Source organism: Drosophila pseudoobscura, chromosome X (assembly GCF_009870125.1).
Source record: "Drosophila pseudoobscura strain MV-25-SWS-2005 chromosome X, UCI_Dpse_MV25, whole genome shotgun sequence".
NCBI classification, from domain to species: domain Eukaryota; kingdom Metazoa; phylum Arthropoda; class Insecta; order Diptera; family Drosophilidae; genus Drosophila; species Drosophila pseudoobscura.
Genome location: NC_046683.1, coordinates 63,669,603 through 63,695,964, shown reverse-complemented (window position 1 = coordinate 63,695,964; position 26,362 = coordinate 63,669,603). Strand labels below are relative to the sequence as shown.

At 43.5% G+C, this 26,362-nt stretch overlaps 1 protein-coding gene across 1 annotated transcript in view; it reads right to left on the bottom strand.

Annotated features, from left to right (window-relative positions):
* Nucleotides 1-1,059: 1,059 nt before the first annotated feature.
* The window catches only part of eIF5B (eukaryotic translation initiation factor 5B), a 36,534-nt gene continuing 11,231 nt past the window's right edge, over nt 1,060-26,362 (bottom strand). Inside the window, exons 5-9 of the mRNA XM_001352825.4 lie at nt 23,426-23,502; nt 20,293-20,488; nt 18,610-18,717; nt 4,350-4,511; nt 1,060-1,532 (exon numbers count right to left, since the gene is read on the bottom strand). Coding sequence (XP_001352861.4) covers nt 1,425-1,532; nt 4,350-4,511; nt 18,610-18,717; nt 20,293-20,488; nt 23,426-23,502 — 651 coding nt within the window. The 3' untranslated portion in view covers nt 1,060-1,424. The remainder of the gene's footprint in view (nt 1,533-4,349; nt 4,512-18,609; nt 18,718-20,292; nt 20,489-23,425; nt 23,503-26,362) is intronic.

The window sequence follows — 26,362 nt, the reverse complement described above, 5'->3', positions numbered from 1 at the left end:
ATATCGATATGCTGCAGGTGCAGATGTTTATGTTAAATAATCTTGCTGATCATTGAAATTTGATGGCTATTATAGTGCTTAATTTTAAACTGCAATATCTTGTTGCAATTTTCTTATCAAACTTAACTTTCAGCATTCTGTACACCTATCGATATGCTGCAGTCGATAGTTGAAGATCAAAGGATCTTCTCTGCTGCCTCGCCATCTTGATTGTTGTGTAATTTCAAGCTTATTTTACTGGATCATGTAGTGGAATTCTTTCAAACTGATCGTTAATTGTTATTTTCACGCACCGATATGCTGTTTACCTTGCCAATCGATAGCTATCACGATCAAGAAGCTGCGTCTGCAGCCCTGCCCTCAGTAATTGTTTTCTTTTGGGAATATCTGGTTCAAGCATCCTATTTAATGATTGCACTTCACGAAACATTACCTCGAGGACAAATACCCGGACCCGGGCACACTTGAGCTCATTCAGGACAACGCAGCAGCACATTTGAAGGACTCTTGCAGGCAGCATTTGCGTCATTCACAAAAACGGCTCTGGGACATGGCTATGCATTCTGTATGTGGCGCATACCGATGCTGCGACACAGGCGCAGGTTGAACGAACTTTTGGGTCTGACCTAGTTTTTTGGCTGCAGGAGCAGCAGCAGCAGCAGCGGCAGCGGCCCGTTGCCAGGCGGTCGCGACGGACGACAGGCTCCCCATTCATCGGCATCCTTGTCGCGTTCAATGACACAGCTAGCCCCAGAAGCAGCAACAGCAGCGTCATCAGAGGAAGGAGGCAGCGGCGGCGGCAGAAACCACTGCGGTGGCGTGGCTATGAATGAAAAAGGGCAGCTACGGCTACGGCTGCTGCTGCTACTGTTACAGTTCTTTGCGCATGCCAAGTGGGTCAATATCCTAAATGGAGGCTAAACCCCGAACCCGGGACCGGACCCCGCCCCACACGTCAAGCGTTCCAAAACGCTGTGACGTCACCAGTGACACAGTTAATATTCAACTTTTTGTTTGTTGTTTTTTTTTTGTTGTTTTAGTTTTTCGAGTACAACGTCTTTTTTTTATATGCTTTTATTTCTAGGAGGCATTAACAAAAAAAATCGCTGGCAAAATATGTATTTTTCTGTTGTAAAAAGCGTTTCACAAAAATTTGATTTAAAACCATTAACACAATTTTTAAGCGACGACCACGACGACGACGACGGTGTGGGAGGAGGGACTACTTCTGTAAATTATATAAAAAAAAATGAGGAGGAAAAACTAAGCTTAAAAAAAATCCTCTGCAGGAAACACCGCAAGCGAACAGTCTGTAGATTTGTTGTTGTTGTTTTTTTTTGAATAGTAATAGTATATCGCAATCTTCTCGTGTTGTACGTTATGTTTTGTTGCTAGTAATTTTGGCAAATATTTCATTAACATATTTATAAAATCTCAAAGAGCTTTTTCAGTTCCACCATCAAGGCCCAATCGGCCTTGATCAGGTCGTCGCGGAAGTAATCCTTGCAGGCATCGATGCTCTGGCGGGAGATCTGCAATGAAGAGAGGGGGGGAAATCAAATGGAAATTCATACACTAAGTACATTATATATAAATGCATATTAATGGCACACTGCGCTACACATAAATCATTCCATTTCATCATTATAAATTCCGAAAATGAATGTTTAATTGGAACGTGCCAATTGTCATAACTCCCACAGCGAGACAGCGAGACAGCCAGACAGCGAGAGAGATCGATCCGTGGAGTGGGGGACTGCCAGGATGCGGCCTGCTCCATCAATCAAGCAACGGGGCGGCACGTGTCGGACGGGGGTCGGGTCTCCCGGGGGCCCTCTCCCCCGACATATGGCGCATAACAATTAAAAATCATTTTTAAACAATATTTGTTTTTTTTTTTTGTTGTTTTTCGTTGCTTTTTGTATCCGAATCAGCTTTATTTTTTAATGCCCCAGCAACAACGCTTTATCGAACGCAGCTTTTTTTTAGTGTCGCCATTTTTTATGGCGCTGCTTTTTAATGCGTTTTTTTTTTTTCATTTAATGTGTGTTCACGTTTATGGAGGAGACTACGCTACGACTACACCCCGAGACTTTATGAATAGTTTTTATTTTCGTGCTGATTACAGGCCCTTGATAAAAGGCACTGCTCTGTCTGTGTCTTCTACATTTATTCTTTCCGTTTAATTATTGGTTTTTATTGTCTGTTTTTTCTGTTTTTTTTTTTTTTGGCGCATCGCATATTAATTAAGGCCCCAACCGATGACCGATCAATGGTCTTTACTATATGTACATATACATTTATGGCCTAGGGTTTCGCACAAAAGATTTCTCTAAACGATAAGTCTCCCGAGGAAGAGACTCCGTCTGTTCGGCCATTTATGGCTTGTGCATACGAAAGTAGTCTTTTGTTGGCAGATTGAAAGGATATGGCATGCCAGAGGTTGTTAAAAGACAAAAAAGGCTGACTATAAGCAGATACATATATGTATGTATGTATATTTATGGTAGGTACTCCCATATTATCCCACTCAATCTATCACTAATTCCACAAACCTGAAATGCAATTTTCTGCAGCTCGATTTGCAATTTGCATTTCATTAACTTTTCCACCGCAAAACCCATCAGGTACACTAATCCATACTAATCCAATTATTCAAACCTAATTGTGTCTATTTTTAGCAGCCCTACAGCGAAAAGGCCTTGTCCAATTTTGGGATTAGAGCCCAACAAGGCTGAAACCATAGTTGACCTCCCAGTGACTGACATTCTGTGATGGTTCTACTCTATACTCTATTTTTGGGTCGACAAATGCGTCATCGCCATCTCATTGAGTGGATAAAAAGAGCAAATTAAAGCCCGAAAAAAAGCCATGCACCGAGAACCCGAGAACAGCACACAACTGGGTCGAGAGAGTGAGAGAGTGTGAGAGTGTGAGAGAGAGAAACTGGGTTAACAGCCATGCCAGCGAGATGTCAATGAACGCGGCCGTCGCCGTTGCCGCCGCCGCCCCGGTGTCATTGCAAGTGCATTGCCGTGGAAGGTGAAACGTGACGTCAGTGCATCAGAGACCGGGTCAAAGGGTGGACACATAAGTGTACATAGATATCATTAGGTCAGCCATGACATAATACCCTTCCATGGCTGCAACCTCATGGACACGGAGGTCTATAAATAGAGATGGAAAATCGAGGCTCTGCCTCCCACCCACTCGATAAATAGATAGCCTTTGATGTGACACTGCCATCCGCCTGCTCTGGGTTTATTATTCAATTTGGCAGAGGCCTAAAAACATCCACTCAGCAGCAGCAGCCATTAATTGAATCAAAATTAAAGAGAAACTCAATGAACAATTAGTGGAGCAGAGAGAGGTGGTCTCTGCTCTGCACACTGACGTCACTGATAAGGAGCAAGTGGATTGAAAAATTAAGTTTTGCCATCGATTCATTGCCACTGACGTCAGTGGCAGTCGTTGGGACTGCGTAAGTAATTGCTAATCAAATGATTGGAATGAAAGGAAGTTCTCCATAGACCTGGGCACCACTTAGGCCCCAGCCCAGTCCCAGTCCCAGCCCCTCCCAAGTTAAGTCGTCATCCCGTAGCAGCACAACCTGCTATTATCTACCTATACCTTCTCCTACTCTAGCCAGTGCCACTGCTCTTGGCTGTTGCTGCCACTTAACACAATTTGGCCATGTAATTCGATAAGGCGCCAAAGTTTAAGTGCCCTCCGAAGGTGGGGCCTACTGTCTAGGCGGTGGGTATAATGTGCACCTGGCCTGGCCGCTGACAACTTTGGCACTTTCCCGATCTGATTGCCTTTCGTGGGGCCAGCGACAGAGCGAGGAGTAAGAGAGAACTTAAGTGATGGGACGACAAGTGACATAATAATGGGTTTGCTGACGGGAAATAACCCACTCGGTTTAAAGGTTAAACAGTGTTTGCTGATTTGATTTGATTGGTGTATTAGTAGAGGAGTTTAAATGGTTTAGCGATTGACAGTGACGTTGGGTATTAGTGGGGGGGGTTCTAGTTCCTGCACTCTCATTCTCTACATCTATTCTTGTTCATTTGGGAGTCTAAAAAGACCCCTAATAAGCCCCCACGTATCATTCGATTCATCGATATTCCTACTATCTTCCACGTGACATTCTGATTTATCAAGTGATATTATTGCTATTAGGAGTGACTTCCCGACAAATGCACTCCAATCGTATCTCAAGTTCTAAGTAGACTTTTCCGCTCCTGAATGTTCAATCGAAATTAAATTTATTGCTGCGCAGAAGAAGAGATCCGGGATCCTCAAGTGGCCCTCAAGCACTTCAATCCACTCAGAACCGATCGACTTACCTTGCTCACGAGCATGTCCTCGGCCTCAAAGTGTCGGCCAAACATCTTGGGCGATTCGCCGGGTATGGGCTCGATCTTGATGCAGATCTCTTGGCCCTTTCGTGCGGAATCAATGTTCTTGTGATTCGATTCAATGGAAGTCACGATGCCAATGTCCACGAACTGCAAGCAAAAGAGAGAAAGAGAAATTGTGAAAGTGTTTCTTTGCTAAATGAAAGAGGCACGCCTCGGGCTGGCTAGGGGGCGTTGAAGGTTAAGGCGGCGGCGGCGGCGGCGGGGGACTTCCGCATGTCATTCATTGAATCGCTGATAAGTCGCGTTCGCCAGCTCATTTGGTATGCCCTCCCAGCCATAAAATAGCTTCACGTTAAGCATTTGCCAAAAAAAGAAAACAACAACAACAACAAAAGGTAGAATAGGGTCTGGGGGATGGGCAACTGGGGAGTGTCTTATCAGCCCACATCTGGCCCAAGTTTCATGTGTGGCCAGACCGGGCCGGGCCGGGCCAGGCAGGCACTTCCTCAATACCACAACAGATAAACAGACCCCATCCCCCCCTTCCCATCTCCAGTTGTGGGTGGGTGGGATAGTTCTGTGCTCTGGGAAGTCTCTTTTTTCGTGGGGTGGGGTTTAGATAACACCCAAGAGCCGACTCCACTTGTGCACTGGGAGAAAACTATAATGTTTTACATTTCATACGATATAGCGCTCATATTTTGTAGGCTTTTGAGGAAGGCTATTTCCTGACTAAATACAAAAAATCATTAAGATCGTGACAACTAAAACTTTAAATTGGTATAGCATCTATAGATTTCCCTCCGAAAGTATTTCTTAAAGGTTTTCTTTTAGTTGTTCTACATTTCCCATCTGTTCTTGAATAGTTCTCCACTTTTGGCGTTGGATCGCCTACCTGTTTTCTCTCTGTGCATTCGGGGGGCTCCTATCTCGATGGCCTAACAAAGTCATTGAACCAAATTGTAACATGTTTGTTGTCGTAACCCGTTTGCACTCAACGGCAACAGCAACAGCAACAGCAACAAGAGCTGCCGCCGCACAGGAAACTGTTGCCAACGCCGCTGCCGCCTGAGCGTTTCCTGTGGGCGCCCCAATGGCGGCCACGTCGCTGTCGCTGTCGCTGTTGCCGCGCGTTCGTATTTCATTCAAACCAAATAAATTATTGAAATTTTGATGCCCTTCAACAGAGAGAGGGTATTATGCGTTGCGAGAAGGCAAAGACACTATATATGGATTCATTATTTTTAGCAAAAAAAGGGAAGATCCGATCAATATATCTTGAAACTTCTAAAGATAATATCCTCAAACATCTGATTACTAAATCTTATAATTTCATAGAAAAAACGACTCGATTGCCAAGTTTTTGCAAGAGAAATGGTTTTATTTCCAAAAAATCGTTGGATTGCAGATACTTTTGAAACTTTTCTATTTTCTTTGTGCTTCTATGGATATTCATTTAGAAATCGGTTAAAACAATAGAAAAATTTCCCATTTTCTATGGAATGAAACACTATTTTCATGGATTAAAAGACATTCTATAGCCATAGCAATCGTCGCTATTCCAGGGTATCAAAATCTTCGGTTCTTTAAAGCTAGTTTTCCCATCTTAATATTTTTTTTTTTTAATTTTTTTGGCTTGTTGCTATCGGTGCAAATAGCTACAACACATTTACACACTCACACATACACACTCTCAGAATGGAGAGTGGCGGGAAGGGGGGGGGGGCCATAGGCATAGGGTGGGGGCGCATTTGTCACCATTTCCTGTCGTTGATTACTCATACGCCCCGTTCGACGACCGTCTTCCTCTTTCGACAACGACTGCCTTCTGCTGCCTGCTGGCTGGTGCCTGCCGACTCTTCCTCTCTCCTGCTTTCTCCTTCTCCTTTCGAATGTTCTTCGACAAAAATTTTCATTAAATGTGTTAATTTATTTCCATTTCCACACAATTTTTTCTTTCAACATTGCGCTGCTGCCGCTGCTGCTGCTGCTGTGATGTGCTGTGCTGTGAGTAGCTCTGGCAATTTTCGTCTTTTATGAGAGCAACGAAATCATATACGCCAGTGGGGGGCAATATTTATGATATAAATGATAGAACAGGAGGGAGGATGAGCAGGAGAAAGAACGAGGAGTGCCACAGGAGGAGGAGTAGACAGACAGCCGTGGCGGGTGAGGGAATGGGGGGTCTGGGGGGCAGATGAGGAGGCTGTAGGACGAGGAGAATACTAAATTTGTTCTATATGATGAGAGGATAAAATTGATGGCTCTGTTGATGCAAGTGGCATAAAGAAAACTATGAATCATTCATTCATACATTCATGAATGAAATAAAACGAATATTTGGCATTCTACTAACCAAACGAGAAGTCAGCAGAGGAGATCCTTTGTGTGGTATGTTTTCATTCAAATAGATACTCGTATTTCAGTGAGAGTTTTTAAGATCTTTAGAACACAAAGATCGCGGAAAACGTGTATACAAAGATCGGCTGGGAATCCTTAGAATATATGCCTTTAATATGCCTTGTCAAAGATTTGGACCTTCATCGGAAATACACAAAAATCTTAAAGAACTTAGAAATATGTTCCTTACTACAAGAACTATCAAATATTATGGAGGGTCTTCATTTGTAGAGCTCTAGAATCACACAAAGACCTGTCAGGCCAGCACAAACTCTGTACCAGTGATCACAAATCATTGATAGATCTTCAGTTTAAAGATCTTTGGGAATAGAAGGGATTTCAAAGATCAATTGTGCATTGATGTGTTTATACATCTGCTTATATCTGAAGATTCTAGTGTTTCATCATCATCAAAAATACAAAGAACTTTTAGAAGAGACCTCACTATATTTTATGATCTGAGATCTATCGCAAAGATCACTTGAAGAATCTGTGGCTACCTACAGCTAAAGATACAATCTCTGTACACCTTTCAGCCCATTTTGTTTAACTTATTTTGCCATTTAATAAATTATCCTCTCTCCATTCTGAGCCCCGTAAAATTTGTTGCAAACAAAAATTCTTTCTTGGGGCATCGAAACGAAAAATTCGATGACGATGACGTTGCCGGGGCGGGTCGGGTCGGACGGGTCGGTCGTCTCGTGAGGCCTCCACCACAGACCCAAACAACAAGTTGACTATGAAAACAACATTTTACATTCGGTTTCTTTTTTTTTGTTTTTGTTTTTTTCGTTGATATTTTTTCTGGCCGACAGAGCCGCTGCACAGACGACCGTCTGTTGGTGTCTGTGTATTGGCGTTTATCTAAAAATATGATTTATATTTTTCATGCAGACCGGATGTCGTCTATTTTTGAAAAAACAAACCAAAAAAAAGAGAGCCATGAATGAACCGAAAACATTAGCAGCGGCAGCAACAAAAACAACTAAAACCGAATTGGAAAAATGTTCAAAAAAAAAAAGTGATTGGGGTGCTTGTGAAATGTTAGATAGAGCCAAACAATACGAGTAGAAAAATATGTAGATTGTGTGATATTTTATTTGGAAAGTAAACATCGTTTTGGCGACACAATTCATTCGCAGGAAATACTAAATTAAATGAGATAATTAACCCAGAAATATAAGCTTTATGTGCATACGGAATCCCTGAAAGAGTACAGCGTTTGACAACGTCATCAGTAAATGCTGCTGGAGTCAGTAATGCCAGCCTTCTGCTCCATTGTGGGCTCCTTCAAGAAACAGTAGCCTCTCTATCAACATCAGCAACAACATCAATTTCTTTCAATCTTTTGGGCTTCCAGTCTTTGGGTTCTTGACGGGTTTTAGAGGCATGCTGTTGCAGGCAAACATGCCTACGTCATGGTTTTCAAGAGAGAGAGAGCCAGCGGAAAGAACTTGTCGCTGATTCGAGTGTTTAGCCACCAAGTGAGAGGGGGAGGGAGGTATGAGGGAGCCCCCACATTTGAGGAACATCATCATTATGAACATGATCACGATCAGAGCCCAGAGCGGCAGATAACCCCACTCATCGTTAGAGAGCCACAGAGGCTGCTGCTGCTGCCCACAAACATTAAAGAGGAGGCAACGACAGATGGTTGGGGGTTGGGGTTTGGAGAAGAAGAGTGGGAGAGAGAGTCAAGAGATTGTGCATGATGATACTCTGGGCCAGTGTTGGAAAAAGCGTATATTGATGCTGCATCTTTCTCACTGTTGGACAACTATAATTGAGGCTTTAAGTGTTGAAAAATAAAGGACATTTCATATACAAAAGGGAATATACTGATAAGTACGAAAATGGGATAGAGCAATGATTCACTCTTCCTATTTCAGTGTTGGACAAATATACTTAGGGACAAGCAGTGCTGGAAAATGTGGGCAAGATTAAGCGATGGCAATTAAGAAATTGTCTTTTCAGCATTGCTAAATTATTTTCTATGCTGATAGTGTTGGAAAGCGTAATGACTTGGGTTACAGGGTGTCTTTATTGCAATACACCTTCATTACTTATTTTTTATCCTAAAGAAAAAACCTTAACGAAACCCAAATTTTGGTTTGAAATGTACAGAATAAAGTAAAACAGTGTTGTACATTTATTCAGGCTACCAACAGTGTTACAAAGGGTTTAAAAACTATTAAAATACAAGAACATAATCAAATTGGAATGTACAGAGACTATTCTCTCAGTATTTTTTATATTTTGTATGCATTACACCCATCCCTAACTGCTTTCAGCACCTCCAGCGACCTGCACAAAACTCCAGCTTATTTCAAGTCATGCAACGCCCAACAGAAACCGCAACACAGCAACCACTGGCGAGGCTTTCAACAGCAATAACAATGCCAACAACACCTATCAAATGAGCCAAGTCAAGTCAAGAGCGAAGCCAAAGCAAGACAGACACTCATTTCCCCTAGCCATCATCATCGCAGCATCAGAAGGCATCAGGCATCAGGCAACGGCCAACCAACAACCGACAACCGCCAACCGCCAACAGAGGCATGAGGCCATGTGTCTAGTCATGCTCATTAGCATCTCAAGCGGTGAATGCAGCAGTGACGCCCACAACGCCCACAATCGACACTCGTAGGAGGCGAAGAGACCAAGATACCAAGAGACCAAGATGAGATGAAGACTGGAAATCCCAAAAAGAAAATCTTTCACTCACAGGAAGTTTGTGGGCAAACATCATCATCGTCATCATGAACATCAAAATTCAAGTAAACCAAAACACAAATGTGGGTGTCGGTTGTTGTTTGTTGTCTGTTGCCAGCCAAGGTGTTAAAGACCTACTCCAGACATAGGGAAATCTTTCCATTCGATTAGGAAAATGATTATTCGAGGGAGTACACTCGAGAAGTGTCGAATATTAAAATTCATTGATTATTGTTTCGAGTTTTCTTATCGGACATCGGAAATACTTGATCGATACCTCGTCGCACAGCTGGGCTTTGTTTATTAATCAGTAATACTCGTATCAATAATGCGAATAATGAGAACGAGGGGGGAACACATTGAAGGCCCACTGATACAAATTAATCCAAGTGCAAAACAATCAATTATGCCGCCGACCAGCCCAGCCCAGCCCAGCCCTGAATGAATGTGAAATGAATGAAACACACACACGCACACGCACACATGCGGGAGACCGATCAAAGTCATCGATAAGAGGGCAAAAACAATCGCTCGCCAATGCGATAACAAGACCCCGAATGGGCCAAACGAAGGCCACACTAAAATGCAATCGAGAGCGCTCTGTGGACTCTGCTCGAGCGGAAGTGAATGCGCACCGAAAGTCACAAGAGTGAGTGTATGAATGACGGGGTGAGTGGTGAGGCGGTGAGCGGTGAGTGTATGTGTGAATGAGTAGTGGGCTGGCTAGAGTTATCATCTGAATGCGTATCAAGTTCAATGCCTGTCTTTAATGGCTGGTATTAATATGTATTTTCTTATTTTTGTTGCCTTGTCGGCTCTCTGGCTCTCTGCTCACAAAACTTCTTGTCACGCCTCTTGTCAGGTAAGAGGCAATAAAATCGCATTCAACGATTGTTCGAGTGGAGCGGTTTTTTCCCACTACCCAATAAAAAGAACATCTATACAAAAACAAAGCATACATAGATTCAAACAGGAAGAGGTTTATCTAAAGTGGGAGGCAATTTAATTGAAAACAGGTGTTCGAAATGGCAAAATATTTGAGGAATAGTGTTTTTCGGGAGATCGTTTTCTGTTTCCCCCGTGTCATGCGGCAGTGCTCTTCGGTCGGTTGCATTTTCTCGTCTATAGCTTATAAGAAAAGGTTTCTTTCTACTAGTAACAGCTTTTGGGTAAATGTTTTTCCTACCTATTACTTTGCCAACCACTTAATCTCTTCAGCATTTAGCTGACTTAGACCCCAAGACATGGCACTCAAACAACCTCAAATGAATCTCAACAGACAATTGGACTCTCAGCCGTTTTTCGTGCCGTTCCATTTAGTTGTAGAATTTTCGCGTAGGTGTTCCATATCGTAGTCGCAGCGGTCTAGGAAAGTTGTGTGGCTCAGACCAGGGCTCCCCACGATTAAACAAGCGTCAATTAAGTATTATTTATTTTTGGGGTGCGCGTGTAAATGGGAGAAAACACCAGCCAGAAGAAGAAGAATGATTGCCAGAAGGCAGAAGGCAGCGGAGGGGAAATAAGAACATTTTTAATGCCATTTGCCCCCCCTGTCCACGCCCCCCGCCCCCTGTCGGGTTTTTGTGTGCAAATTCAGCATTTCCGGCCCAAGAAAAACTGAACTGAACTGAAATGTGACGAAGGCGACCAACTGACCGACCAAGCAAAATAAAACCCACAACGACGACGTCAATTTCCAAGATACAAAAACAAAAGGCAAATGGCAAAATAAACACAAAAAAACAAAGACAAAGACAAGGCAAAGATAGAAAGGTTGACTTTGGGGAGCCGCAGCTTTAGATACACTTATAGAACTGTTTGTTTTGCTATAATGAAGTTCTTGGCACAGAAGTTGAATCGTTGGATGTATTCAAATATATGTAGAAATGTTGTAAACTAAAATTTGCAAAGTTTGTGCTTCGATTGTTTGAAAATCAATGAGTTTTTCTTCCAAATTTTACATAAAAGTCTTCCGACTATGATTAAACTTACGTAAGATATGTGAAAACACATCAAATATCAGAAGTGAAGATTTCCTTTGATTATCCTTAGAAGTAAGACCAATTTTACTTTAAAAACTATATGATACAGATCTTATGAAGTCCGTTTCATGCTGCTTTCCACAAAATACAAGATTGGTGAATGATTCATTATCTACCCCAAGTTTATCTCGATGGAAACCGAATCTTCTGGGAAACCTCTTAACTTTCTCCCTTTCAAAAGGCACCTCAAAGTCCACAATACCCACTTTAAAGAGTATATCAAAAAGCCAAAGACACAGAGAGACCAACAAAGAGGGCGGGGGGGGGGACAAAAAAAAACAGTCGTCGAGTAATTTGCTAATTACGCTAATTTCTTTTGTTGTTGCTGCTGCTTTTATTGCAATTGCCATTTGTAATCGCAGAGCCATTGTTGCTGTTGCTGTTTCTGGTGGTGCCTGGCCGCTGCGCTGTTTATTTTCATAGTAAAATAAATATATAAAGCACTCATAGATACGGATACACAGAGAGTAACAGATACATCTACAGCAGGGAAGGCAGCAAAAGACGCGGCGCGCAAAAAAAAAAAAGAAGAAAGAAGAAATATTAGCGCGTATCTAAGCGGATTTTATTATCTTATCGTTTGCCCGAATGACTCTCTCCATATGTGTGCGTGTCTAGGTTTGTATCTATAGAGGACAGAGTAACTATAGGGTATTTTTATGACTGTGCAAACCCCATAGACAACGACAACGACAGCGACGACAACGACGACAACGACGACGACGACCACGACCACGACGAAACACGACGCTCTGGACGTGTACGGTACAACAGGAAATAAGCATTTTTATGAATGAAACGAAAGCTAGGCGCACAGACACACGGATACACCTCTATGCGGATAGACAGATACTTTTCCATGTGTACACACGTAGATACATGGCCAGGCACTTACAGTTATGTGGAAAAACGTTCAGAATGGGTTGGATTTTACCCTGGAAATCGTTGCCTCAAAGAGGGCTTAAAGAGTGTTAACCAAAACACAGATTGGTTGGGTTTTGAGAGATGAATGTTCACAGATTTTAGTGGGATAACAAAACCAATCAAATACAGTCTAAAAATATAATTATATTTCATCTGCAGCTTTCCTCTCTGTCTCCCCCTCCATTTGAAAATGTATCTATAGAAAAGTAATATTTGTGTTTCTACTTTTTCATTCATGAATCGCCTTTTTGTGTCTCTGGGTTTTTTGTTATGGTCTGTTTGCTCTATTTTATATTAAAAGCTCTTAATTGTATCTGTATCTGATAGAAACACACACACACAGGCACAATATGCCCATTGAGATACAGTGGAGATACGATAGAGGTACCCCATTTGCCATGGCAGAGTGCGCCCACATGTTCTGTTTCTATTGTGAAATGCTCTCCTCCGTTGCCTGCTTATCATAATAAGATACAAATGTATCTCGTAGATGAATATGCCGGTTCTGCTGCTGCTGCTGCTGCTTTTGCTGTATCTGTGTTCTGTTCATTCATAAAAAAAAATCCCATTTCATTCATAAGTAGAATTTCCGGCACGTACAAAGCGCAGAGCACCACCTGCCTTATCGGGTTTTAGGGGTTGTTGCATACCACTTCCCCCTGCCCCCTGCCCCCGACCCATGGCACTGTTCCTGCCATTTCCTCGACTTCCTGCACTTCCGGATGCACTCTTTAAGGATACAGCGTGCCCCTCCCCGCTGCACAGCACACTTCTGCCAGGAGTACTCCACGCTCTCTCTCCAGCTGCTTCCCCCGCCCCTTTTTTCCATTCATTCTCTACGTGCGGAAGCATTCACTTCCGCTCTGCTTCCGTTCTGCTGTCGCTGCGGGGCACTGCCAGACCAGCTGCTGCTCAATCCGCTTCCGCAGGCGGTTCTCTGCTCTGCTCTGCTCTGCTGTGCTGTGCCTCTCTTTCAGCTGCAACTTCTTTTGTAATTTAATTACTTGTTCCGGTTCTTAGCGCTGTTTCTATCGCTCCATCATCTACATCATCCGCATCATCATTATTGCCGCTTGCCGCTTGCTGCTTGCCCCTTGTTGTGGCATTGTTTAAAGTGTTCCTTTGTGGCACACGTACAGCCGTAAAACGGATTTCAATTCATGCCACAGAAAAGATGACGCAGTTGTCGATCCAAAACGTGGTAGGAGAGGCATACACATGAGAAAGTGTCAAGTGAAGTAGAGACCGAGAGGATCTATGAAGAGGTAGATAGACAGATACTCTGTGGAGAGATAATGGTATGGAAGGAGATCTCTTAAGAGATAAGTAGATACTCTTTTGAGAGTTTATGGGCTGCAAATACGAAGGAGATCCATCCATCTAGAGATACATAGAGAGAGATACATTTACTACCTACGTGTACCCAGATATCGCGTATTGTGGCTCGAAAAAAACGTTCGAAAAGTGTAAATCGAATAAAGAGATTATATTTCAACAATTCTTGGATAATTTTTAGCAGAGGTTCATCATTAATATAGGGTTTGCTTTGAGACCAATCGGGGATTAGCTTTAAGATATATTTTTACCAAAAATAAAGAGAATTTTGTAGAAAAGTTTAGGATTATATTTAAGTAAAAGAAAGCCCAATCACAGATCGCTTATACAGTTTAAAGCATAATATCTAAAGATGATGTTTGAATAATGTCTACTTGAAGCCCATTCATTCACAGATACAATTAAATTTTCTTTCCTTTTCCCCGCCATAGACAATGCCTAAGCCCCCGTTAAGACGTCGATCACAACGTCACTCGAGAGAATCATTCAAAATAGGCACCGGGCATACCCATTCCCATTACCAGTCCCATTTCGAGGCGACAACGGAAGTCATAAGCCATGAAGAGGCTTAACAATTGGAGGCAAACACCCAAAGAAAATAATACTTAAATCTTATACATAAATGCCAAGGCACACACACACACACACACACAGATCCCAGAGATATAATGAAGAGGCATACATATATGATGAGAGTTGGGAGAAGGAGGGAAGAGAGCGAATCCCTTACCTACTTAAGTCTCCCAACAGCAGCAGCCCATAAATTAGCCCAAGATCAACATGCAGTCCCCCGATCGAAGGCAAACGGCTACCTCTTTATACATATATATATATATATATATAAATATACATATATTGGTAGTCGTGGTGTATATTCAAGTAAATCGAAAACCCCAGAGGCATTTAATTAACAAAAAACCAGCAGCAACATCAGCAGCAACACTGAATGAGCTTTCATTTCCGCTACAGCAAACACTTGAGGCATGAATGAAAATATTAAAAGATATCGATCGCCTGTGCCTCTTCACTCTCTCTGCCCCCCCTCTCTGCCACTGTCTCCCTGTCTCTTGCCAGCAGATTTCTGGTTTGTGTCTTGCGGTTTTTTGGGAGGAGGGGGCAAGCAGGCCAGGCCTGCTGCAAGTAATATCTATATACAACATATGCAAGACGATCTGCAAGTGATCTGGCAACCAATTCGCCTGGCCACAGACTCGGTTTTAAAGACCGTCTTTAGCCATAGATCTCCCCCTCTATATAGCCCTCCCCTGTAGCTGCGCCTCTCCGCGTCTGTGGAGTAGATATAAATTGCCCTCGTAGACACATATACACATCGTCCATATGTTAAGTGACTGACAGACGGACGGACAGACGGACGGACGGACAGAAGGACGGACGGACGGATCTGGACGGATTTGGATTTGGCGCTGGGTAACGCCTCCAACTTCCGTTTGCTGTTTTGCTGTTTTTAAGTGCACAGGCCCCTCAGAAACCGCGGGGAAAAAGCAGCAAAAGCAAACGCAAAAACCAACGAAAAATAAATGTATTCCGCCTGATGTCAGTGGGAGATTTGAATGGAGGATCGCTTCGGATCGGATCAGTTGGGATCGTATCGTATCGTATCGTATCCCATGCGAATGCGAATGAATGCCAAGAGTGCGAGAGTGGGGCGTGTGCTCTTGTGGCTTAGATTGTGCCTCGATAAAGTGAAACTCTTTGATGTAGTACGAGCCCCTCCTTCCGAGGCGGATCTGATGAGAGTGTGGGATAAAAAAACAGAGAACAGCAGATCGCTGCTTAATTAGCTGCAATGACCCCCAAGGCTATGGCCATATGGCTAAAGGTAGTAGGATGATCCCAACAATTCCCTGGCAAGAGCGAAATTTAATTGAAATTTTCGTTTGGGATTAAAGAGGAAGTGATCTGAGACCCAAAGATCAATCTTTTGCGGGAGACAGACACCAGATTGAAGACAACTGTTGAAGGCTCCAAGGCTTGAGAAGTGATCTAGGGACTGATCTTAATATAAAACTTGACATCTTTGGAAATATCTTTTGGTAGACGACAGTCCATTGTTAGAGATGGAGAATCGGGAATCAAAAGATGAGTAAAAGATCTACAAGATGGAAAATCTCGATCTCTCATCATTGAGCCGCTGATATCTCGCGCGTAATGCACTAGTGCCCCTCGGTCGGTGGCTAAGTTTGAACTGCAGAACTTCCGTGACGAAGTGCCCTCTGGATCAATCACCTTAGCTCACCTCAATCACCCCTGCCAATCAATGAACCCGTGTGGCTAGCCGTCCGTCCATTCAACCCTCAACCTGTGATTAACCCCCATAAAATGCAGTCAGACTCTCGTATCTGGTTACCAAATTGTGACACTTTCAGTGCCCCCAGGGGAGGCTCAGGCTCAGGGAGGTTAAGGGTTGCTGCGGCTAGTGGACGACTCCACTCCACCTGTTTGAACCTCTTTTCGTCGTGAAAGTGTAATGACAAACCCCAAAACGGGAAGTGGAAGTGGTTTGATGGCTGATGGCTGTCGTTGTCGTTGTCCAAAAATGCGTGTGAGAACGGATGTTTCGGGGCCCGGACACACAGCAAAACAATTACACGCGAGACGCAGAGAAACAAAAGACAGAGACCCAAGTGATCAGATCAGCATAGGGGAAGGAGCAGCAGCCGCATTGGCCCTGCTATTACAGATTTAATTATATAATTAATAAATGTAATCAACGGGCCCGGCCAGGCAAGGGCCGGGAGAGACCGGAGACCGGAGACCAGAGACCAGAGACCAGAGACCGACCATCTGGCAGGCAGGGTCTTCTGTGGCACGCATGCGCAGCCGCCGCAACAGCAACAGCAGCCGTTGCCATCAAAAGATACGAAAGGAAGTTGTCGCTGAGACAGAGCGACACAGAGAAAGAGAGAGAGAGAGAGATGGGGGTCCCAGTACCAGTCCCATCCACATCCCGGGGACCATCCTCTTGGACGATTCGACGAGCTCCCCCTGAAAGTCAACGGAAATGGCAAAAGGCAAAGGCAAAGGCAACAAAAAAAAAAGCCAAGCAGGAGGCATTGGGCATGGGGCATGGGGCAGGGGCACAAAAGCGACAAAGCCCAGCATTCTTTGGGGCAGAAAATAACGTGCAGATCTAAAGTAGAATTGGATCAAGGCGGCAGCCAGGGCACCAGGCGACCAGGGAGGCAGCAGAACAGACTTGATTTCTGGTGACTTCTAAAATACCCTAAAGAAATGAAATGAAAGATGGATTGGAGTACCCTTTTGGAAGGGCCAGTTAAAACAGCCTCTAAATGTCAGCGATCGATGCGGTTACTCGTGTTGGGCGTCATGCGGCAGTGCCCCTCGGCCGGTCTGCATCATAAAATGCTTCAGCTAGATGTTGGACTCTTTTTTTTCCTATAGAAATATCATATTTGGATCTTTTGTGTTCTCAAAGATACTTTGAAACTGCACAGATTAAAATCAAATTTAATTTAAAAAAAAGACTCTCGCAAAATCTATGGTCTATCCAAGTATTTCTGACTCTTTCTTGTCCTATGTTTTTCCTAGGAAAGTTTTGACTTTTGAAGAACCAGAAAAAAAAAGATTAAAGTATTATAAAATCGTCAATGGGTATGTCATTGGTACTCATAATAATTCCTAGAGATATATATTCAACAAAAATAGATTAGATATATGTATGGAGAATCCCATTTATACCAAAGTTTTCCCAAAAAAAGCTTGAAAAACCACAAAGAAAAATTCCCAAAGCAAATATCATCATAAAATATATAATCTTCTAGGAAAAACCTATGCCCACAAAAGATAGGGCAATCTACTAAAAAAAAAATCTGTTTTAAAACTTTGCAGAAAAAGTAAGAAGCGCAACAACAACAGCAGCAAAAAAAAAAAAGAAAGAAGGAAAGAAAGATAGAGGTAGAGGTAGAGGTAGAGAGGTGGAGAGAAGAAGGAGTAAAGGAGAACGTTAAAAAGAATGACGATGAATGACGGGAAGCGCACAGCTTAGCAGAGCTCTGCTCTGCTCTGCTCTCTGTGGATAATTGAGGAAGTTATAATTGCCAATGAATGCCATGCCATGCCATGCGATGCGATGCGATGCCTGCCAGCCGGCTGGCTCCACCACTCGATCCTCCTGCTCCTCCGAGTCTCCTTCTCCTTGTGGTGCTTTCAAGTCGAAAGTCAAGCACAGGAGAGAAGAAACCCTTTAGCTTCGAAGCAGATCGAAGCGGCAAAAGAAGTAGCCATCATCGATGGTTTGTTGTTGTCTTTCGAGAGGAAACAGTTGTCGTTGACGGGAAACAGGACATGTCAGCGCATAAATTGAAATGAGTGTCGTCTTCGTTGTCCATCCCCCCTCATCCCCCTCATAATTGGAACTTCAAGACGTTTTGCTTTAATTATGAAAGAATTTCAAAACGAATGAATTTTGCGTCGCAATTTCGTATCGGCGATGAGCTAATAATTATGTGCCACACAACAATTGCATCACGGAACACCACGGATCGGATCGGTCGGGTCGGAGACACAACAACACCTGTGTCAACAATGAAAGGCTTGCCACGCAAAAGGTAGCAAAGCCAAACAAACAGCCGTACGAGGGACGAGTGGTACGAGTACTTGACACGATTTTCAGAGGCCTCACAGAGGCCGGACCCACACACACACAAAGGACTTTCATTGTGCGCTGATGGCGCGAGAGATCTACATTGATGATCTCCAATCTCCCAATCACAATGGAACCTTTTGTGTGCTATGCCAATATAGTTATAGATTGTGCGCTAGACATGCGCTAGGGACTATCAGTCACTTACCTCCTTGCTGGGCACACAAATCGGTGTTCCCACTTTGACAATGCCATTCTCCACCATAACGCCCATCACAATGGGATCCCGGCTGTTGAATATGAATTGTGGCAGTATCTAAAAGATGCGAAGAACAGAGAGAAAGAGAGAGAGAGAGAATTAGATCAATGACTGAAAGATACCTATCATTTCTTAGGCCTAGGCACAACTAATAAGCGGCTACCATCGATAACGATGGGCGGCCGGCTCTTAACTACTTTTTAAATAATGTCTAATAATTATGGTGGCTAAGGCGATGCGATGGCCAGCACTGGCTCTGTCGATAGGATAGCATAACAACTTGATGCCGTTCTTCAGAAGATCTACCAGATCTAAGAGCACCCTACAGTTGGGGTTTGTTTGTTTTTCGGTAAAGTTCTTTATTACAACAACTTTCAGGAAGAACTAAGAAAACTACTAATTTTAATGGATTAAGGAATACAAATCAGGGCTTCAAAGGTTCTAGGAAGATCCTTTAGTTACTTTTTGTGGGAAAACTTCTTAGCGATCAAAGAAAATCATGAAAAAGTGCGTGTGAGAAGTGCGTAGGGCATTTGTGAGATCGAATCTTTTGGGCATCTCTTTCTGAAGTATCTCTTTTTATGGATTGTTTTTCTGAAGCATCTATAGGGAAGTCTTTTGGGAATTCTTTCTTCAAAGAATCTTCAAGTTTCTTTTTCTAGTTGAGACTCATTTTTGTAGCGCTTTGTAGCTTCGTTGTGGCTGAACCCAGAGGAAAAACCAGCGTACAAGAAAACCGCCGAAGAACAACTTAATTTCCGTTGCGTCAACTGTTGGTAGAAGAAGGCCTCAAATGGGATGCCGCCTGCAGCAGCAGCGCCACAGCCGACATAGAAAATGGTATCGAAACCGAGCCACAGTGGACTAGAAAAAGTGGCCCAAAGAACACGTTTTCTCTCCGGCAAACAGAGAGACGAACAGACGGACAGACAGACCCATTCCACCATGCACTGACTGGTGGCTGGCCAGCTCCTTAAGACAGAAGGCGAGTTAATAACTCAAACTAAAACAACGTCATTGTTATTACAAAAACAAGAAGAAGTCTCTGGGTCTCTGGGAGACGATGCCTCGGCTTGTCTAGAGGCTAGGTGCATAGGCTCCTCCTATATCTACCATCGTTCTAGTGGGATACTGTGGGGGAACAGCTGTGTGTCCAATTACCAGCACAGTGGGAGCCAGAGCCCCATCTGGATGTGTGTCTGTGTGTGTGTGTGGGGATCTTGCATACGACCATAATCTAATGATTGCCTATAAATCAAATACGCTGTTTAAAAGCATTATTTGAGCAGGAAGTGTGGACGTGAGAGATGCAGGCGTCTGGCTCTGGGCCCTGGGCTCTGGGCACTAGGCATTGGTTGTGGATCGACTAAGGCTTTAATCGCTTGTTGAGTGGTTCGCTTCTCTCTTGGCTGTGTTCTCATTCTGCTGGCCTGAAGCATCATTAGGTCACAGCTGGAGATACCCCAAGTGCAAGTCGCTTGGATTGCATTTTACACCTGTGCGCGATGTGCGCGAGGTGCGGATGGGGGCAGGGCCAAAGGGGGGGAAAAGCCCACATTAAAATAATAATACCCATAATGACATCGGGAGTAGTACCATCCTCTGGAGATCTCTCTCGATCGGTCCACTTACCCGTAGCTTGCATGGGAAGACGGCTATGGAACGGAACTCCTCGCGTTTCTTTTGCTTCAGTTCATCACGGTAGGCGGTGAATTTATCGAACAGATGATAGATAATGTCCGCTTGGAATATTTTCACGCCCAGCGATTCGGCCATTTCCTGGGCTTCGCGTTCGATTTTCACATCGAATGCCAAAATTGTTGCATATCTAAGGGCGTCACCGAAAAGCAAGAAGAGAACAAGAAACAAACAAAAAACGTCATTTAAAACAATTAAAATTGTAATAATAATAAGTATAAGTATAAGTATGAGTATAATGATAATGGGAAGGCAGTTTCCTGTCTCTCTGGAGTCCCTGGAGTCTGGCCTAATGATCCCCACCAGGAAGCGTTAATAATTGAAATCACAACAACGTCTTGTCCAAGCGAGACGCGAAAGATACTTTCGTGTGTTGGCCATCCGTGGCGCAGCGTGCGCTTTCAATGACAGGAAATGGTTGGCATTTCGAGAATCGTATCGAAACCCTCTTTGGACAGCGGAAGGGTCCAACAGAAGGGGCACTAATGAGGGGCCACTTTTTGGGGTTCTTCGTGTCAGAGAAGGGGAGGGCAGGGGACAGACGGAATGAAAGGCTAATCGATCTATGAATTATGTTCAATTTTGGAGGAGAAACTTAATAAACGAAGCGGCGAATCATGGGAGGAGAGATCCCTGCCAGAAACAGAAACCCTTTTGCAGAACGGAAACAAATAACCAATAAATAGCTTCATTCGAGAGCTAATTTTATGCATAAAAAGATCACATAAAAAGCATTTTATGGGGGATAAATACGAGCCCTGAATGGGAAGCAGGAGAGTGCGACAGAGAGATGTTTACGATCGTAAAATGCAAAATTTGATGGCTAAAAATTCCACACGCGTAAAAGTCATAAATAAAATGAAGAGCACCCACCAAAGAACGAAAGACAAGTGAAGTGTATCTGTAAGATATGCGGATACATTTTCTAAAAGCAAATATAATTCAACAGCGCGCCGCACGCATGCGCAGAAAGGGCCCGTAGCCGGAAATGTGCCCCAAACGGAAATGCTGGGCGTACAGATACAAGATACAAACGTATCCACACACACACGCACACACAAAGTGCTGGTAGACATTTCTATTATGCTGCCTTGGCCATTTTTCGTTTTTCATTCGTTTTTCGCGCATGTGACAGCGTAATTTGAGTGGGCCGTTAATGTATCTGCATCTCGGCAACGCCATCTGTAGTTTGTAAATGTATCTGAGCATCTGTTAGGCCCCGCTTTTGTTGCTGCCAAGCAGAGCACGAAAATAGTTTCAGTTGGCCGGCAAAATGCAATTGGAAACTTGTCAGCCAAGGCGTGAAAGGTGGAGAGAGAGAGAGAGGTTTCAAGAAAGATACAGCTACAGATACAGATACAAGAGGGGTGTTCCAAGAGAGATACAGCGGATACAGGAGGGGGCTAACGGGAGAGATACAGATACAGGAGAGATTTCAAGAGCTATAGATACAAGAAATGGAGATAAAGGAAGGCTTTTCAGAGCTAAAGATACAGCAAGAATTTTAAGGAAATAAAGATACCGCAGAAGGTTCCAGGGGATATAGATACGGGAGAAGTTTCAAGAGCTAAGGGAGAAAGATACAGATATAGCAAAAGATACCGATACAGAAGTGAGGGGAGCCAATATTCATATAAGTGGCATCTTGGTCTACTATTTGGCACCACTTAACGTCCAGAGACGAGACGCTAATGAGACAAAGCTGCCGGCTGGCAAATGTTGTCTAAAGGTTTCGCTCTCTATAATAAATCATGAGGATCGCTTAGCACACTGCACACTGCCCACTGCCCACTCCTTCTCTCTCTCTCTGTCTATCTTTTGGTGTAAAGTGCATTTTGTGATTGCCGCTAAATGAATCACTTAACCCGGACCCATCCCATGCACCATGCACCATACACCATACACCATACTCCTTTCTTGGCGGCTATATCACAAACACAATCTTCAAAGATCCGCTTATAATCGTGGTGGCTGGTGGCTGCTGGCTGATGGCTGGTGGGGGCGCAGAGAGCGGATGGTGTGTGTTAATGAAGTTAAGCGGCAATAAAATTGCATTGTTCATTGTCGTATATCAAAAAGTCGTTTATTCCAGTCGCAGTATCTGCTGTGTCTCTCGCTCCCTCTCTCTCTCTCTGGACCTCTTGCTGTTTTTAAGTGTTCGATTATAAGGCGGCATAGTGGCCATACAATGTGGTCGAAAAGGAGGGAGAGGTGTGTGTTGTGTGGTGTGATTGAATGTGTTGTAAATGGCTTTAAGGTGGGGCATGCCTTGGCTCTGGGGAAGGTCTTTGTGCGACACGTTTCAAAGAGGAAGTTCTTGGGCAAAACGTAATAAATAGAGTTGGCAGATCAATGGATAAAAAGCCTGAAAAAACACTGAGTGGCATCTCGTTTTTAAGTTGCCAGATCAATCGATGCTAAAGGGTTGCCAGATAGTCATGGCTTCTGTCTCTTCTTTTGCTCAAAAGATATATGCCAAAGATCAAGTATTTTCCAATTGGTCATCACATTTCTTCGTTTTCTCCTTATAGAACTAACCGAATCAACATTTACCGAAAGAATATTTTGTTGTTGTTGCTATATGCCTGAATAAAAATGTCAATAAACTGCCCAGAAATAAGTGGAATCGAATTCGAAGGGTCGTCAGACCCCACTTGGCTTTCCTTCCTTTCATCGCATATTTCCACATGCCATGCCCCATTCATAGAAATAACCCATAGATCAAATCAATTTCCACACATGGCATACAATTTCAATGCACTCGACAGCATTTCTTTTTCTCTTTCTGTTATATTTTTTCTTCTTTTTTTTTGGTGAGGAAGTTCAATAAACCCACGCGACGTGAATTCGATAGGGCCAGTTTTTCCTACAACGAGTCCCCCTGCCCCACCACCCCACCCCTAGGGAGGGACTTACTGAATTTCCGCATTCAGCGAATTCCAGAGAATTCTGATAGCCATACAAATGTTGTATGTTGTGTGACACATTGTCAACGAATGGGAAAAGAATGGAATTAGAATCGATATATGGATGGGATGGGTCGCTGGGGGGGATGGCGTTTACTCACTGTGCTTCGTGCTCCAACATCGTAGAGGCCTTCATCACATCACGTTTGACCACGGGCCCAATGCGTATGGCAGAGTACTGGAAAAAATACAGATAATACATATAGTAGACGACACGAGTAAAGATCTATGTTTAAGAGAAGTTGTCAACCAGATCGCTGGCTGTACGAAAACAATTTTTTTTTTTGGCCCAAAACCATCTGACCCAAAGAGACGTTTCTTTTGGCTATTTTTAGACACATGGCCATAAAAAAAAAAATAAAAAAAGAAAAATCTAAACTAAACAAGCGGCACGAAAAACTAAAGTGAAACATTTTCTCAAATGGCCCAAAGCGGGCAGACATCTAGAGAGACAGAGACAGACCGAGATACATACACACATACACACATACACATGTACTATATGTAATATATGTGTGTGTGTAGACATACAGACCTCCACCGAGCAGAGCGACAGGCCATTCGACGAGTTCATTCACATCTCGTCGAAGATGTTCAATTTTTATTTTGTATTTATTTTTGTTGTTCGTCGCCAGATGATTACAAATGATCATTGATAAAAATAACAGCAACAGCAGAAGCAGCAGCAGCAGCAGCCAGAGATTCTGTCTGACATGAATGAATGAATGAATGAATGAATGGATGGTTGAACGCATGCTTGGCGGATGGTGCCGCAGGGCAGGGCTTCAATGAGTGGGGCCAAATGGAATTTGCTTTCGATAGCGACTTAATTGCGCCACCGGATATGCACGCGCCACTGATAAGGCGGTCGGTCGGTCGGTCCGATGGACTACAGTGCCACAATCCATCCACTTGCCCAAACATTAATTGGAATGTGCAACCCGTTTTTGTCTCGGCATCTCTTGGGCGTGTGCCTTGCATTTAAATGTCAGTTTAACGCGTAAATAAATTACAAATCTGATCCAAATAAGCCTCTAAGAGAGGGGCGTTTCGGTCTGTCAGCGTTGCCACCTTTTTGAGGGCTCTTTTTGTTAATCATTTAATTTAGTTCCTCTTACAAATCCCATTATTTAAGGTAGAAATAACTTTAAAAGACCCTCTGGAAAGGGTTGCCGGACTGCTTTTATGGCAGTGTTGCCACTATATTTATTCCTATTTTTTATTTTTAATTAATTATATTAATCAATGGAACATCGTAGCAGAATATCATTAAACTAATAGAGTTGTCATTGCCTCTGTTACTGTGTTTCTGCCCGGCAGGGTTGCCACTACTCTTTCTGGGTCTGCCTTTGGCCCCGCTGGCCTCATTGCTCTTTTCTCTGTCTCCATCTTACGCTTCGAGTTTCAATTGTAAATTGAATTCAATTACAGCCTAAGCCATTCAGGAAAATTTCATTCATTACGCAGAACCGCTGCTCCACTGCTGTTATAAAAGAAATGTGTGTGTGTGTAACTAACGGAAAAGCAAATAAAAATAAACTAAAAGCGAGTGAGAGAGTGAGCTGGGGTAGGGGGACGCAGACGGGGATGGGGGGTAAAAAGAGTTTTGCAATCAACAAAACAATGAATGAAATCGGAAGTTTATTGTGTTGAATGCACAATTGTGGGGCAACAGCGCGACGCGACACAAAAGAGAGGCGGCACAGCAACAGAGCAACAAAAATACGCAGTAATTGTAGAGTCGAGAGCCTCGATTTCCATGTAAAACGGTCAAACGGAAGTGATAGCAAAATGCCCAGCCCCAACCCCTTACGGTGTTGCTTGGGGAGCGACCCGATAGAGAGAGAAGAGGAAGAGAGAGTGCCAGAGGCAGGGGGGAGGCACTCCACGTGGCACAGCTCCGTAAACTATTTCCAAGCTTCAGATATCGTTTCGCACAAAACAATCAAATCGTGCGCATGACATGGCTGACACGGCCAGCAGAAGCCCCAGAGAAATTCGAGAAAAACTAGAGAGAAGCCAAAGCGGTATATCGTTTCACAACACTCTCAAAGAAGGTATGTATTTCCACATGTATTTGAGGACGATTGATAGGCGAAACTATAACCAACCGAGGGGCACTGCTGCACATTCTACAACACCCCCCAGAAGTGTACACCATATTCGGTTTTATCTGCCATTTGATGCCGCTTTGCGGTCGCAGAAAAAGGTAAAAGGTTGCCATCTCCGGCATGGGATGCTTTCACTGGCAACCGATGCTGCCGCCGCTGACGTCAAGTCGGATGTACATGCCACTTAATGCTATCGATGGCACCGAAAAGAACCAGAGATTTGAGTACAGGTACAGGGCCCAGTGACGGGCTATAGCCCGTCAAATGATGCAAATTTTGTTTGATGGAAAACAAGCAAATTAATAGCTCGGCCCGTGTCTCTGTCTGTGTCTGCGGTCGTGTCCGGTTTACGTCACTTTTTTCGCTGAGGCGGACAGCTAATTAATGACAGAAGAGAAGAGAGAACCTTTCTTGAGGGGGGAAATTACGCTCAAATTCAAGAAAAATGCTGCACGTTCCGTATAAACTTCCGTTTCGGCAAAACTACTCGTACATAAATATCTATTATTTTGGTTGGTTTTTTTTTCGGATCTGAATCCACGGCAGAGAGAGCACAGAGCAACTTCCTTCAACTGTCGTCGTGTTGGGCATTTGATTTCATTGAAAATGCGGCCGCTACGTGTTTATGAATGAAAATTAAGCAATAAGCTCTTGAGTGTGGACTGTGTGCCAGTCTGCCACTGAGTAGTATCTGTGTTTTTGTAATCGTATCTCTGTGTGTGTGTGTGTGTGTGTGGCAGGAAGAATTGCTTCCGTTGTTGGTTTTGTTTTCGTCTTTCATTTTTACATTCATTCATTTACTCATTCACTTCGGATTCAGGGCCCATCCCGCCTTGGGCTCATTCATTCATTCATTCATTGTTCTTTTTTTCCACTCTTCCTCCTTATTTTCCCTTTATTCTCTCTCTTGGTCTTATGTTGCTGTTG